At 47.7% G+C, this 15,842-nt stretch overlaps 1 protein-coding gene across 1 annotated transcript in view; it reads left to right on the forward strand.

Moving 5' to 3' along the window:
• The window catches only part of LOC120050542 (UPF0524 protein C3orf70 homolog A-like), a 34,582-nt gene extending 19,321 nt beyond the window's left edge, over positions 1-15,261 (forward strand). Inside the window, exon 2 of the mRNA XM_038997130.1 lies at positions 13,961-15,261. Within this exon, the coding sequence (XP_038853058.1) occupies positions 13,961-14,631 (671 nt within the window). The 3' untranslated portion in view covers positions 14,632-15,261. The remainder of the gene's footprint in view (positions 1-13,960) is intronic.
• The last annotated feature ends 581 nt before the right edge of the window (positions 15,262-15,842 follow it).

A 15,842-nucleotide genomic window follows, 5' to 3' on the forward strand; every position in this document is an offset into this window, starting at 1 on the left:
TATACAGTACAATAACAACCTTCCACAATATACAGCACAATAACAACCTTCCACAATATACAGCACAATAACAACCTTCCACAATATACAGTACAATAACAACCTTCCACAATATACAGTACAATAACAACCTTCCACAATATACAGTACAATAACAACCTTCCACAATATACAGTACATTAACAACCTTCCACAATATACAGTACAATAACAACCTTCCACAATATACACTACATTAACAACCTTCCACAATATACAGTACATTAACAACCTTCCACAATATACAGTACAATAACAACCTTCCACAATATACAGCACAATAACAACCTTCCACAATATACAGTACAATAACAACCTTCCACAATATACAGCACAATAACACACATCCACAATATACAGTACATTAACAGGCAAACATCTCCATGCCTTGTCCTTCAACACAATAAAACAGTGATTGTCAGGAAACAGTCCCAGCCTTGGAACTTCCTGTCAGAGGAAAATCCCTGAGAGGGCCATCTTCACACCGAGTGCACGGATGCAATGCAATGCAATGGAATGGAATGGAATGGAATGGATGGATGGATGGATGGATGGATGGATGGATGGATGGATGGATGGATGGATGGATGGATGGATGGATGGATGGAAAATACATTATTGTGGGGATTCAGTCCTTGAAATACTTTTTATTTCATTTAATTTGAATCTTATTTATTTTTGACAATAGGTCAGGCTAGAGAAGGGTGGGTGTGATTGTATCACTGTGCTGCTAGTCAGTCAGTCAGACAGCCAATCAGCCAGCCAGCCAGCCAGTCAGTCAGCCAGTCAGCCAGCCAATCTGTCAGCCAGCCAGTCATCCAGTCAGCCAGCCAGTCAGTCAATCAGCCAGTCAGCCATTCAGCCAATAAGCCAGTCATCCAGTAAGCCAGCCAATCAGCCAGTCAGCCAATCAGCCAGTCAGCCATTCAGCCAATAAGCCAGTCATCCAGTCAGCCAATAAGCCAGTCATCCAGCCAGCCAGTCAGCCAGAGGTGTGCTGCTCTCACACATAATGTTAACATGTGGGCAGTGAGTGTGACTGTGCATGAGCTACTGGTACAGTACGTAACATGGTGGGCAGTCGGGCTGACAGACATGAGCTACTGGTACAGTACGTAACATGGTGGGCAGTCGGGCTGACAGACATGAGCTACTGGTACAGTCCGTAACATGGTGGGCAGTCGGGCTGACAGACATGAGCTACTGGTACAGTACGTAACATGGTGGGCAGTCGGGCTGACAGACATGAGCTACTGGTACAGTACGTAACATGGTGGGCAGTCGGGCTGACAGACATGAGCTACTGGTACAGTACGTAACATGGTGGGCAGTCGGGCTGACAGACATGAGCTACTGGTACAGTACGTAACATGGTGGGCAGTCGGGCTGACAGACATGAGCTACTGGTACAGTCCGTAACATGGTGGGCAGTCGGGCTGACAGACATGAGCTACTGGTACAGTACGTAACATGGTGGGCAGTCGGGCTGACAGACATGAGCTACTGGTACAGTACGTAACATGGTGGGCAGTCGGGCTCACAGACATGAGCTACTGGTACAGTACGTAACATGGTGGGCAGTCGGGCTCACAGACATGAGCTACTGGTACAGTACGTAACATGGTGGGCAGTCGGGCTGACAGACATGAGCTACTGGTACAGTACGTAACATGGTGGGCAGTCGGGCTGACAGACATGAGCTACTGGTACAGTCCGTAACATGGTGGGCAGTCGTGCTGACAGACATGAGCTACTGGTACAGTACGTAACATGGTGGGCAGTCGGGCTGACAGACATGAGCTACTGGTACAGTCCGTAACATGGTGGGCAGTCGGGCTGACAGACATGAGCTACTGGTACAGTCCGTAACATGGTGGGCAGTCGGGCTGACAGACATGAGCTACTGGTACAGTACGTAACATGGTGGGCAGTCGGGCTGACAGACATGAGCTACTGGTACAGTACGTAACATGGTGGGCAGTCGGGCTGACAGACATGAGCTACTGGTACAGTACGTAACATGGTGGGCAGTCGTGCTGACAGACATGAGCTACTGGTACAGTACGTAACATGGTGGGCAGTCGGGCTGACAGACATGAGCTACTGGTACAGTACGTAACATGGTGGGCAGTCGTGCTGACAGACATGAGCTACTGGTACAGTACGTAACATGGTGGGCAGTCGGGCTGACAGACATGAGCTACTGGTACAGTACGTAACATGGTGGGCAGTCGGGCTGACAGACATGAGCTACTGGTACAGTACGTAACATGGTGGGCAGTCGGGCTGACAGACATGAGCTACTGGTACAGTACGTAACATGGTGGGCAGTCGGGCTGACAGACATGAGCTACTGGTACAGTACGTAACATGGTGGGCAGTCGGGCTGACAGACATGAGCTACTGGTACAGTACGTAACATGGTGGGCAGTCGGGCTGACAGAAATGAGCTACTGGTACAGTACGTAACATGGTGGGCAGTCGGGCTGACAGACATGAGCTACTGGTACAGTACGTAACATGGTGGGCAGTCGGGCTGACAGACATGAGCTACTGGTACAGTACGTAACATGGTGGGCAGTCGGGCTGACAGACATGAGCTACTGGTACAGTACGTAACATGGTGGGCAGTCGGGCTGACAGACATGAGCTACTGGTACAGTACGTAACATGGTGGGCAGTCGGGCTGACAGAAATGAGCTACTGGTACAGTACGTAACATGGTGGGCAGTCGGGCTGACAGACATGAGCTACTGGTACAGTACGTAACATGGTGGGCAGTCGGGCTGACAGACATGAGCTACTGGTACAGTACGTAACATGGTGGGCAGTCGGGCTGACAGACATGAGCTACTGGTACAGTACGTAACATGGTGGGCAGTCGGGCTGACAGACATGAGCTACTGGTACAGTACGTAACATGGTGGGCAGTCGGGCTGACAGACATGAGCTACTGGTACAGTACGTAACATGGTGGGCAGTCGGGCTGACAGACATGAGCTCTCTCGCTCAATTTTCTTTTCAATTCAAATTGTTTTATTGGCATGATGTAACAATGTACAGTAACAGTCAAAAGTTTGGACACACCTACTCATTCAAGGGTTTTTCTTAATTCTTACTATTTTCTACATTGTAGAATAATAGTGAAGACATCAACACTATGAAATAACACACATGGAATTAATTTGTAACCAAAAAAGTGTTAAACAAATCTAAATATATTTTAGATTTTAGATTTTTCCATTTGCCTTGATGACAGCTTTGCACACACTTGGCATTCTCTCAACCAGCTTCACCTGGAATGCTTTTCCAACATGCTTGAAGGAGTTCCCACATAAGCTGAGCACTGCTTTTCCTTCACTCTGCAGTCCAACTCATCCCAAACCATCTCAATTGGGTTGAGTTCGGGTGATTGTGGAGGCCAGGTCATCTGATGCAGCACTCCATCACTCTCCTTCTTGGTCAAATAGCCCTTACAGAGCCTGGAGGTGCGTTGGGTCATTGTCCTATTGAAAAACAATAGGACAATGCGCAAACCAGATTGGATGGCGTATCACTGCAGAATGCTGTGGTAGCCATGCTGGTTAAGTGTGCCTTGAATTCTAAATAAATCACTGACAGTGTCACCAGCAAAGCACCCCCACACCATCACACCTCCTCCTCCATGCTTCATGGTGGGAACCACACATGCAGAGATGATCTGCATCTCACAAAGACACGGCGGTTGGAACCAAAAATCAAAAAAATCTCAGACCAAAGGACAGATTTCCACAGGTCTAATGTCCATTGTTCATGTTTCTTGGTCCAAGCAAGTCTGTTCTTCTTATTGGTGTCCTTTAGTAGTGGTTTCTTTGCAGCAATTTGACCATGAAGGCCTGATTCACGCAGTCTCCTCTGAACAGTTGATGTTGAGATGTGTCTGTTACTTGAACTCTGTGAAGCATTTATTTGGGCTGTAATTTCTGAGGCTGGTCACTCTAATGAGCTTATCCTCTGCAGCAGAGGTAAATGGGTCTTCCTTTCCTGTGGCGGTCCTCATGAGAGACAGTTTCATCATAGCGCTTGATGGTTTTTGCGACTGCAATTGATGTAATAATGTTTCCAAAACGTAATTGCTATTTTTTGAGTTTTTATTATTAGTGGATATTGGCCTAATTCTGCCCTGCATGCATTGTTTGTAGTTTTCCTCTGGACATGTAGGAGAATCTTACAGAACTCTGCATGCAGGGTTTCAATGGGGTGTTTGTCCCATTGGGTGAAATCTTGTTTTGCAAGTGGACTCCACACCTCGCTGCCGTAAAGTGCAATTGGTTCAATGACACAATCAATTCGTTTTAGCCACATTTGTATAGGTATATTCATTTGTATTTGTTTTTTAATGGCGTAGAATACGCAGGCACAGGTCATCTGGGTAGAGCAGGCATTTAACCTCTGAATTGCAAAGACTAACACCAGGGGCTGAGGATTCTACTAGAACAGCGACCAAGTCGTTGATGTACAAAGCCTTCAGAAAGTATTCAGGCCCCTTGACTTTTTCCACATTTTGTTAGGTTACAGCCTTATTCTAAAATGGATTAAATCGTTTTTTCTTCTCATCGATCTATACACAATACCCCATAATGACAAAGCATAAACAGGTTTTTAGAAATTTGAGTAAATGTGTTAAGAAAATATATTCAAATTTACATAAACATTCAGACCGTTTACTCAGGACTTTGTTGAAGAACCTTTGGCAGCGATTACAGCCTCGAGTCCTCTTGGGTATGATGCTACAAGCTTGGCACACCTGTATTCGGGGAGTTTCTCCCATTCTTCTCTACAGATCCTCTCAAGCTCTGTCAGGTTAGATGGGGAGTGTTGTTTCTCATGGTCTGAGAGGCCTTTAGGTGCTTTGGCAAACTCCAAGCGGGCTGTCATGTGCCTTTTACTGAGGAGTGGCTTCCGTCTGGCCACTCTACCATAAAGGACTGTTGGAGTGCTGCAGAGATGGTTGTCCTTCTGGAAGGTTCTCCCATCTCCACAGAGGAACTCTGGAGCTCTGTCAGAGTGACCATTGGGTTCTTGGTCACCTCCCTGACCAAGGCCCTTCGCCCCCGATTGCTCAGTTTGGCCGGGCAGCCAGCTCTAGGAAGAGTCTTGGTGGATACAAACTTCTTCCATTAAAGAATGATGGAGGCCACTGTGTTTTGGGGACCTTCAATGCTGCAGAAAAAAATTTGGTACCCTTCCCCAGATCTGTGCCTCGACACAATCCTGTCTGAGCTCTACGGACAATTCCTTTGACATCATGGCTTGGTTTTTGCTCTGACTGGCACTGTCAACTGTGGGACCTTATATAGACAGGTGTGTCCCTTTCCAAATCATGTCCAATCAATTGAATTTACCACAGGTGGACTCCAATCAAGTTGTAGAAACATCTCAAGGATGATCAATGGAAACAGGATGCACCTGAGCTCACCTGGGTCTGAATACTTATGTAAATAAGGTATTTCATTTGCACACAAAAAAAATTGGTTGTGTGTAGATTCATGAGGAAAAAAACTAATGTAAACAATTAAAAAATAAGACTGTAATGTAACAAAATGTGGAAAAGGTGAAGGGGTCTGAATAAACTGTACATTGATTTAATTATGTCATATTTTTTACATATTTTTTACAATAACCTTGTAGAACAGTCCTGTATGCCAAACTTATGATTACCTCTCTGTAGCCTGTGGGACAGTGACAGCATGATTACCTCTCTGTAGCCTGTGGGACAGTGACAGCATGATTACCTCTCTGTAGCCTGTGGGACAGTGACAGCAGGATTACCTCTCTGTAGCCTGTGGAACAGTGACAGCAGGATTACCTCTCTGTAGCCTGTGGGACAGTGACAGCATGATTACCTCTCTGTAGCCTGTGGAACAGTGACAGCAGGATTACCTCTGTAGCCTGTGGGACAGTGACAGCAGGATTACCTCTCTGTAGCCTGTGGGACAGTGACAGCAGGATTACCTCTCTGTAGCCTGTGGAACAGTGACAGCAGGATTACCTCTCTGTAGCCTGTGGGACAGTGACAGCATGATTACCTCTCTGTAGCCTGTGGAACAGTGACAGCAGGATTACCTCTGTAGCCTGTGGGACAGTGACAGCAGGATTACCTCTCTGTAGCCTGTGGGACAGTGACAGCAGGATTACCTCTCTGTAGCCTGTGGAACAGTGACAGCAGGATTACCTCTCTGTAGCCTGTGGGACAGTGACAGCATGATTACCTCTCTGTAGCCTGTGGAACAGTGACAGCATGATTACCTCTCTGTAGCCTGTGGAACAGTGACAGCAGGATTACCTCTCTGTAGCCTGTGGAACAGTGACAGCAGGATTACCTCTCTGTAGCCTGTGGAACAGTGACAGCATGATTACCTCTCTGTAGCCTGTGGGACAGTGACAGCATGATTACCTCTCTGTAGCCTGTGGAACAGTGACAGCATGATTACCTCTCTGTAGCCTGTGGGACAGTGACAGCAGGATTACCTCTCTGTAGCCTGAGGGACAGTGACAGCATGATTACCTCTCTGTAGCCTGAGGGACAGTGACAGCATGATTACCTCTCTGTAGCCTGTGGGACAGTGACAGCAGGATTACCTCTCTGTAGCCTGTGGGACAGTGACAGCAGGATTACCTCTGTAGCCTGTGGAACAGTGACAGCAGGATTACCTCTCTGTAGCCTGACGGACAGTGACAGCATGATTACCTCTCTGTAGCCTGTGGAACAGTGACAGCATGATTACCTCTCTGTAGCCTGTGGGACAGTGACAGCATGATTACCTCTCTGTAGCCTGTGGGACAGTGACAGCATGATTACCTCTGTAGCCTGTGGAACAGTGACAGCATGATTACCTCTCTGTAGCCTGTGGAACAGTGACAGCATGATTACCTCTCTGTAGCCTGTGGAACAGTGACAGCAGGATTACCTCTCTGTAGCCTGTGGAACAGTGACAGCATGATTACCTCTCTGTAGCCTGTGGGACAGTGACAGCATGATTACCTCTGTAGCCTGTGGGACAGTGACAGCAGGATTACCTCTCTGTAGCCTGTGGGACAGTGACAGCAGGATTACCTCTCTGTAGCCTGTGGGACAGTGACAGCATGATTACCTCTCTGTAGCCTGTGGGACAGTGACAGCAGGATTACCTCTCTGTAGCCTGTGGGACAGTGACAGCATGATTACCTCTGTAGCCTGTGGGACAGTGACAGCATGATTACCTCTCTGTAGCCTGTGGGACAGTGACAGCAGGATTACCTCTCTGTAGCCTGTGGGACAGTGACAGCATGATTACCTCTCTGTAGCCTGTGGGACAGTGACAGCATGATTACCTCTCTGTAGCCTGTGGGACAGTGACAGCATGATTACCTCTCTGTAGCCTGTGGGACAGTGACAGCATGATTACCTCTGTAGCCTGTGGGACAGTGACAGCAGGATTACCTCTCTGTAGCCTGTGGGACAGTGACAGCATGATTACCTCTCTGTAGCCTGTGGGACAGTGACAGCATGATTACCTCTCTGTAGCCTGTGGGACAGTGACAGCAGGATTACCTCTCTGTAGCCTGTGGAACAGTGACAGCAGGATTACCTCTCTGTAGCCTGTGGGACAGTGACAGCAGGATTACCTCTCTGTAGCCTGTGGAACAGTGACAGCAGGATTACCTCTCTGTAGCCTGTGGGACAGTGACAGCAGGATTACCTCTCTGTAGCCTGTGGAACAGTGACAGCAGGATTACCTCTCTGTAGCCTGTGGAACAGTGACAGCAGGATTACCTCTCTGTAGCCTGTGGGACAGTGACAGCAGGATTACCTCTCTGTAGCCTGTGGAACAGTGACAGCATGATTACCTCTCTGTAGCCTGTGGGACAGTGACAGCAGGATTACCTCTCTGTAGCCTGTGGGACAGTGACAGCAGGATTACCTCTCTGTAGCCTGTGGAACAGTGACAGCAGGATTACCTCTCTGTAGCCTGTGGGACAGTGACAGCATGATTACCTCTCTGTAGCCTGTGGGACAGTGACAGCAGGATTACCTCTCTGTAGCCTGTGGGACAGTGACAGCAGGATTACCTCTCTGTAGCCTGTGGGACAGTGACAGCAGGATTACCTCTCTGTAGCCTGTGGGACAGTGACAGCATGATTACCTCTCTGTAGCCTGTGGGACAGTGACAGCATGATTACCTCTGTAGCCTGTGGGACAGTGACAGCATGATTACCTCTGTAGCCTGTGGGACAGTGACAGCATGATTACCTCTCTGTAGCCTGTGGGACAGTGACAGCAGGATTACCTCTCTGTAGCCTGTGGGACAGTGACAGCATGATTACCTCTCTGTAGCCTGTGGGACAGTGACAGCATGATTACCTCTCTGTAGCCTGTGGGACAGTGACAGCATGATTACCTCTGTAGCCTGTGGGACAGTGACAGCATGATTACCTCTCTGTAGCCTGTGGGACAGTGACAGCAGGATTACCTCTCTGTAGCCTGTGGGACAGTGACAGCAGGATTACCTCTCTGTAGCCTGTGGGACAGTGACAGCAGGATTACCTCTCTGTAGCCTGTGGGACAGTGACAGCATGATTACCTCTCTGTAGCCTGTGGAACAGTGACAGCATGATTACCTCTCTGTAGCCTGTGGGACAGTGAGTAACAATGTCTTACACCATGTCTCCTGCAGAATGATGACATTTACAACTACAGTGCTAAACTCTCCAGTCCAAAGGTTCACTAGTGTAGGCCCTGAATGTCCCACATGCTAACTGATAGTGATTTAATATTGCAAAAATACAGTAACTACTAAGATACTGTAACTACTAAAATACAGTAACTACTAAGATACTGTAACTACTAAAATACAGTAACTACTAAGATACAGTAACTACAAAAATACAGTAACTACACAAATACAGTAACTACTAAAATACAGTAACTATAAAGCTCTCTCTATCTATCTCTCCTAGTGGAATCAAAATCACACTAGATAAAATCACACTCTCCCTTCACCATGATGATGCAGGGATGAACTGCATTCCCTCCACCAGGGACTAGCTACAGAGAGTAAAGGACAACGCTCTGTCTCTGTCTCTCTCTAGCTACAGAGAGTAAAGGACAAAGCTCTGTCTCTGTCTCTCTCTAGCTACAGAGAGTAAAGGACAACGCTCTGTCTCTCTCTAGCTACAGAGAGTAAAGGACAACGCTCTGTCTCTGTCTCTCTCTAGCTACAGAGAGTAAAGGACAACGCTCTGTCTCTGTCTCTCTCTAGCTACAGAGACTAAAGGACAAAGCTCTCTCTCTCTGTCTCTCTCTAGCTACAGAGACTAAAGGACAAAGCTCTCTCTCTCTGTCTCTCTCTAGCTACAGAGAGTAAAGGACAAAGCTCTGTCTCTGTCTAGCTACAGAGAGTAAAGGACAAAGCTCTGTCTCTGTCTCTCTCTAGCTACAGAGACTAAAGGACAACGCTCTGTCTCTGTCTCTCTCTAGCTACAGAGAGTAAAGGACAAAGCTCTGTCTCTGTCTAGCTACAGAGAGTAAAGGACAAAGCTCTGTCTCTGTCTAGCTACAGAGACTAAAGGACAATGCTCTGTCTCTGTCTCTCTCTGTCTCCAACTCTCTCTCTGTGTCTCTCTCTCTCTGTGTCTCTCTCTCTCTCCAACTCTCTCTCTGTGTATCTCTCTCTCTGTGTCTCTCTCTGTCTCCAACTCTCTCTCTGTGTCTCTCTCTGTGTCTCTCTCTGTCTCCAACTCTCTCTCTCTCTCTCTGTGTGTCTCTCTCTCTCTCTCTCTAGCTACAGAGACTAAAAGCTAAAGCTCTCTAATGTTATTTTCCTGACATCTTTAGAAGGCAGAATCTTACCCACTGCCCCTCTCCTCCCTCCTCTCCTCCCCTCTCTTTTCTAGTCTGATCTCTCTTAAGGACATACATCTTGAAACAGGCACAGCTCTCCGGGAGCGCCACATCACTAAAGAAAATACTGAGAGAAAAGGAGTCATTATGTCATGTTGTAACCTTGATTTCACCACTTCCCCTGTCTGTTCTCTGTACCCACGTTTCATTTCATTTCTGTACCAACTATATCACAGTGACTTTGATCTTGGATATAGTCTATATTTTCTAACCTCTTTTATCCCCTCCTCCTGTAGAATCTTTTCCTCCTGTAGAATCTCCTGCTCCTGTAGACTCTCCCCCTCCTTTAGACTCTCCTCCTCCTCTAGACACTCCTCCTGTAGAATCTCCTGCTTCTGTAGAATCTCCTCCTCCTGTAGAATCTCCTCCTCCTGTAGACTCTCCTCCTCCTGTAGACTCTCCCCCTCCTGTAGACTCTCCTCCTGTAGAATATCCTCCTCCTCCTGTAGAATCTTCTCCTTCTGTAGACTCTCCTCCTGTAGAATCTCCTCCTCCTCCTGTAGAATCTTCTCCTCTTGTAGAATCTCCTCCTCCTGTAGAATCTCCTCCTCTTGTAGAATCTCCTCCTCCTGTAGAATCTCCTCCTCCTGTAGAATCTCCTCCTCCTGTAGAATCTCCTCCTCCTGTAGAATATCTTGCTCCTGTAGAATCTCCTCCTCCTGTAGAATCTCCTCCTCTTGTAGAATCTCCTCCTCTTGTAGAATATCATCCACCTGTAGACTCTCCTCTTCTTGTAGAATCCCCTCCTCCTGTAGAATCTATCCTTCTGTAGAATATCCTGCTCCTGTAGAATTTCCTCCTCTTGTACAATCTCCTCCTCTTGTAAAATCTCCTGCTCCTGTAGAATCTCCTCCTCTTATAAAACCTCTCCTCTTGTAGAATCTCCTCCTGTAGAATCTCCTCCTCTTGTAGAATCTCCTCCTCCTGTAGAATCTCCTGCTCCTGTAGAATCTCCTGCTCCTGTAGAATCTCCTCCTCCTGTAGAATCTCCTCCTCCTGTAGAATATCCTGCTCCTGTAGAATCTCCTCCTCTTGTAGAATCTCCTGCTCCTGTAGAATCTCCTCCTCCTGTAGAATATCCTCCTCCTCCTGTAGAATCTTCTCCTCTTGTAGAATCTCCCACTCCTGTAGAATCTCCTCCTCTTGTAGAATTTCCTCCTCCTGTAGAATCTCCTCCTCTTGTAGAATATCCTGCTCCTGTAGAATCTCCTCCTCCTCCTCTTGTAGAATATCCTCCTCTTGTAGGATCTCCTCCTATAAAACCTCTCCTCCTGTAGAACCTCCTCCTCCTGTAGAATCTCCTCTTGTAGAATCGCTTCCTCCTGTAGAATCTCCTCCTCTTGTAGAATCTCCTCCTGTAGAACTCCTCTTGTAGAATTCCCTCCTCCTGTAGAATATCCTGCTCCTGTAGAATATCCTGCTCCTGTAGAATATCCTGCTCCTGTAGAATCTCCTCCTCCTGTAGAATCTCCTCCTCTTGTAGATTCTCATCCTCCTGTAGAATATCCTCTTGTAGAATCTCATCATCCTGTAGAATCTCATCCTCCTGTAGAATCTCATCCTCCTGTAGAATCTCATCCTCTTGTAGATTCTCATCCTCCTGTAGAATATCCTCTTGTAGAATCTCATCCTCCTGTAGAATTTCCTCCTCCTGTAGAATCTCTTCCTTTTGTAGAATCTCCTCTTGTAGAGTCTCACCCTCTTGTGTGTTTGTGATACTCCAGTTCTCAGTGGATGAGAGGAGGGAGGGGAGGAGGACGGAGAGAGAGAGGGAGAGGAGGTGAGGGAAGAGGGAGAGGGAGGGAGGGAGGAGTGCAAGGAGGAGAGGTAGAGGATTGAGGGAAGGCATGAGAAGGGAAGAGAGGAGAACATGTTATACTGGAGATGCCCATGGTAACACACAGTAGGGTGGAAAGAATGAGGGAGAGAGAGAGATTCTGAAAGTATTCAGACCCCTTCACTTTTTCCACATTTTGATATTTTACAGCCTTATTCTAAAATGGATTAAATAAAATAAAAAATCCTCAGCAATCTACACACAATACCCCATAATGACAAAAACAGAAATACCTTATTTACATAAGTATTCAGGCCCTTTGCTATGAGACTCCACATTGAGCTCAGGTGCATCCTGTTTCCATTGATCATCCTTGAGATGTTTCTACAACTTGATTGGAGTCCACCTGTGGTAAATTCAATTGATTGAACATGATTTGGAAAGACACACACCTGTCTATATAAGGTCCCACAGTTGACAGTGAAAGAGAGTTTCTGCACTGAAACATGGGACCAACCCTTTACCTGGTTCGAGCCCTGAATGCTGATTGGCTGACAGCTGTGGTATATCAGACCGTATACCACGGGAATGACAAAACATTTATTTTTACTGCTAATTACGCGTTGCGTCGTGCGTTAGGACAACCCTTAGCCGTGGTATATTGACCATATACCACACCTCCTCGGGCCTTATTGCTTAAGTATACATACACTACATGACCAGAAGTATGTAGACACCTGCTCATCGAACATCTCATTACAAAATCATGGGCATTAATATGGAGTTGGTCCCCGCTTTGCTGCTATAACAGCCTCCACTCTTCTGTGAAGGCTTTCCACTAGATGTTGGAACATTGCTGCTGGGACATGCTTCCATTCAGCCACAAGAGCCCTAGTGTGGTCGCTCACTGATGTTGGGCGATTAGACATGGCTCGCAGCCGGCGTTCCAATTCAACCCAAAGGTGTTCAATGGGGTTGAGGTCAGGGCTCTGTGCAGGCCAGTCAAGTTCTTCCACTTTGTGCATTTGGGCATTGTCATGCTGAAACAAGAAAAGGCCTTCCCAAAACTGTTGCAACAAAGTTGGAAGCACAGAATCGTCTAGAATGTCATTGTATGCTGTAGCGTTAAGATTTCCCTTCACTGGAACTACGGGGCGTAGCCCGAACCATGAACAACAGCCCCAGACCTCATCCACCAAACTTTACAGTTGGCACTATGCATTGGGGCAGGTAGCGTTCTCCTTGCATCTGCCAAACCCAGATTTGTCTTTCGGACTTCCAGATGGTGAAGCGTGATTCATCACTCCAGGGAACGCATTTCCACTGCTCCAGAGTCGTGGCGGCGAGCTTTACACCACTGCAGCCAACACTTGGCACTGCGCATGGTGATCATTAGGCTGCTCGACCATGGAAACCCATTTCATGAAGCTCCCGACGAACAGTTCTTGTGCTGACGTTGCTTCCAGAGGCAGTTTGGAACTCGGTAGTGAGTTTTGCAACCGAGGACAGACCAATTTTGTGCGCTACGCGCTTCAGCTTCTGTGGCCTACCACTTCGTGGCTGAGCCGTTCTTGCTCCTAGATGTTTTCATAATAGCAGCACTTACAGTTGACCGGGGCAGCTCTAGCAGGGCAGAAATTTGACAAACTGACTTGTTGGAAAGGTGGCATCCTATGACGGTGCCACATTTAAAGTCAATGCGCTCTTCAGGAAGGCCATTCTACTGCCACTGTTTGTCTATGGAGATTGCATGACTGTGTGTTCGATTTTATACACCTGTCAGCAACAGGTGTGGCTGAAATAGTCGATTCCACTAATTTGAAGGGGTGTCCACATACTGCTGTATATATAGTGTATCTTGCTTGTCATTCTAACTGTTTCCGTTGTAATGCCTTCTATCTTCCTGATTGAATACCCATGTATTTCAGTAATGTATTTGTTGGGTTGCATAAAGTAACCCCGTCTCTCTCCCCTTCTCTCTCTCTCTCCCCTTCTCTCTCTCTCCCCTTCTCTCTCTCTCCCCCCTTCTCTCTCTCTCTCCCCTTCTTTCTCTCCCCCCCTTCTCTCTCTCTCTCTCTCTCTCTCTCTCTCTCTCTCTCCCCTTCTCTCTCTCTCCCCCCTTCTCTCTCTCTCTCTCTCTCTCTCTCCCTCCCCTTCTCTCTCCCTCCCCTTCTCTCTCCCTCCCCTTCTCTCTCCCCTTCTCTCTCTCTCCCCTCCTCTAGGTAAATATGTGTACCAGCCGATGACCAACGTGTGCCGCCTCCCCAGCACCCCAGTGCCTGCCACGCCCACAGACCACCCCCATACCATGGACCTGACAGTCTCATTGGCCGAACGCTTCCTCATGACCGCCCCCTCCTTCCAAGCCCCGCCCTGCCTGGAGTCGCCCAAGTTCTGCATGATCTCAGACCTCTTCGTGGACGACTACATGGTCAAACGCATCAATGGGAAGATGTGCTATGTTCAGAGACCTCAACCTTCCACCATGCCCAGCCCGCCTCAATCACATCCCCCTCACCCACCTAACCCCCAGCCCCGGTCCAAACCCCACCCCCAACGGACCCCCAGACACCACCCACACCCCCAGGGCACCAAGCCCAGTGCCCTGGGGGTCAAGGTCACCACCCCCAAAATAGACCACTGCTCCTCCCCGTCCAGCTCTGAGGATTCTGGGATAAATGCGCTGGGCGGCCATTACATGGAGTCATGTGACGAGGGTTCTGAGGAAGAGGAGGAAGACGAGGAGGAGGAGGAGGAAGTGGAGGAGGATGAAGAGTTAAGTAGTGATGGAGAGTCTAGTCCACTAAGCATGTGGAATCAAGATGAGAGTTCTCTGCTCTCTCCGTCCAAGTCTATGGTGGAGATTATTGAGAAGATTGAGACAACTGTGTGAGACAACTTGCACTGTCACGTTGAAATAGAGACGATGAGACAGTGATCTAGCCGGTTCAGCTTAGAGCCACACACTCAAACACACACACACACACACTAGCCTGTCAACGTTCCTCTAACTACAGTATACTAATCGTACAACACCAAAACAGTGACCTGTTACATATGAACTTTGACCTTTCACCTGTTATAGCATGGTTACCTACGACCTTTCACCCTGTTATAGCATGGTTACCTACGACCTTTCACCCTGTTATAGCATGGTGTACCTACGACCTTTCACCCTGTTATAGCATGGTTACCTACGACCTTTCACCCTTTTATAGCATGGTGTACCTACCCCATTCTACTCTACTCTGGAGGGATTTCACTTATCTTTCCAAACCAGTAGTCAGCTGAAAGAACCCACAAATGAACCAGAGCACAAATGTAGGAATAAGTGAAGTGATCTAGTCTATGACCCGACACACTTAAAGAAGAGATGTGACCAAACAGATTCTGAGGATTCTAAATCATGAGGCTACTACTTTTTATACAACAATCAAGGTTGAAACCCAAATGGCACCCGATTCCCTATGTAGTGCACTACTTTAGACCAGGGCCCATAGGGGATAGTGCACTACTTTAGACCAGGGCCCATAGGGGATAGTGCACTACTTTAGACCAGGGCCCACAGGGGATAGTGCACTACTTTAGACCAGGGCCCATAGAGGATAGTGCACTACTTTAGACCAGGGCCCATAGGGGATAGTGCACTACTTTAGACCAGGGCCCATAGGGGATAGTGCACTACTTTAGACCAGGGCCCATAGGGGATAATGCACTACTTTTGACTATGGCCCATAGGGAATAGTGCACTACTTTAGACCAGGGCCCATAGGGGATAGTGCACTACTTTAGACCAGGGCCTATAGGGGATAGTGCACTACTTTAGACCAGGACCCATAGGGGATAGTGCACTACTGTTGACCAGGGCCCATAGAGGAAGTGCACTACTGTTGACCAGGGCCCATAGGGGATAGTGCACTACTGTTGACCAGGGCCCATAGGGGATAGTGCACTACTTTAGACCAGGGCCCATAGGGGATAGTGCACTACTTTAAACCAGGGCCCAAAGAGGATAGTGCACTACTTTAGACCAGGGCCCATAGAGGATAGTGCACTACTTTAGACCAGGGCCCATAGGGGATAGTGCACTACTTTAGACCAGGG

The sequence above is a fragment of the Salvelinus namaycush genome, chromosome 7, assembly GCF_016432855.1.
Source record: "Salvelinus namaycush isolate Seneca chromosome 7, SaNama_1.0, whole genome shotgun sequence".
NCBI classification, from domain to species: domain Eukaryota; kingdom Metazoa; phylum Chordata; class Actinopteri; order Salmoniformes; family Salmonidae; genus Salvelinus; species Salvelinus namaycush.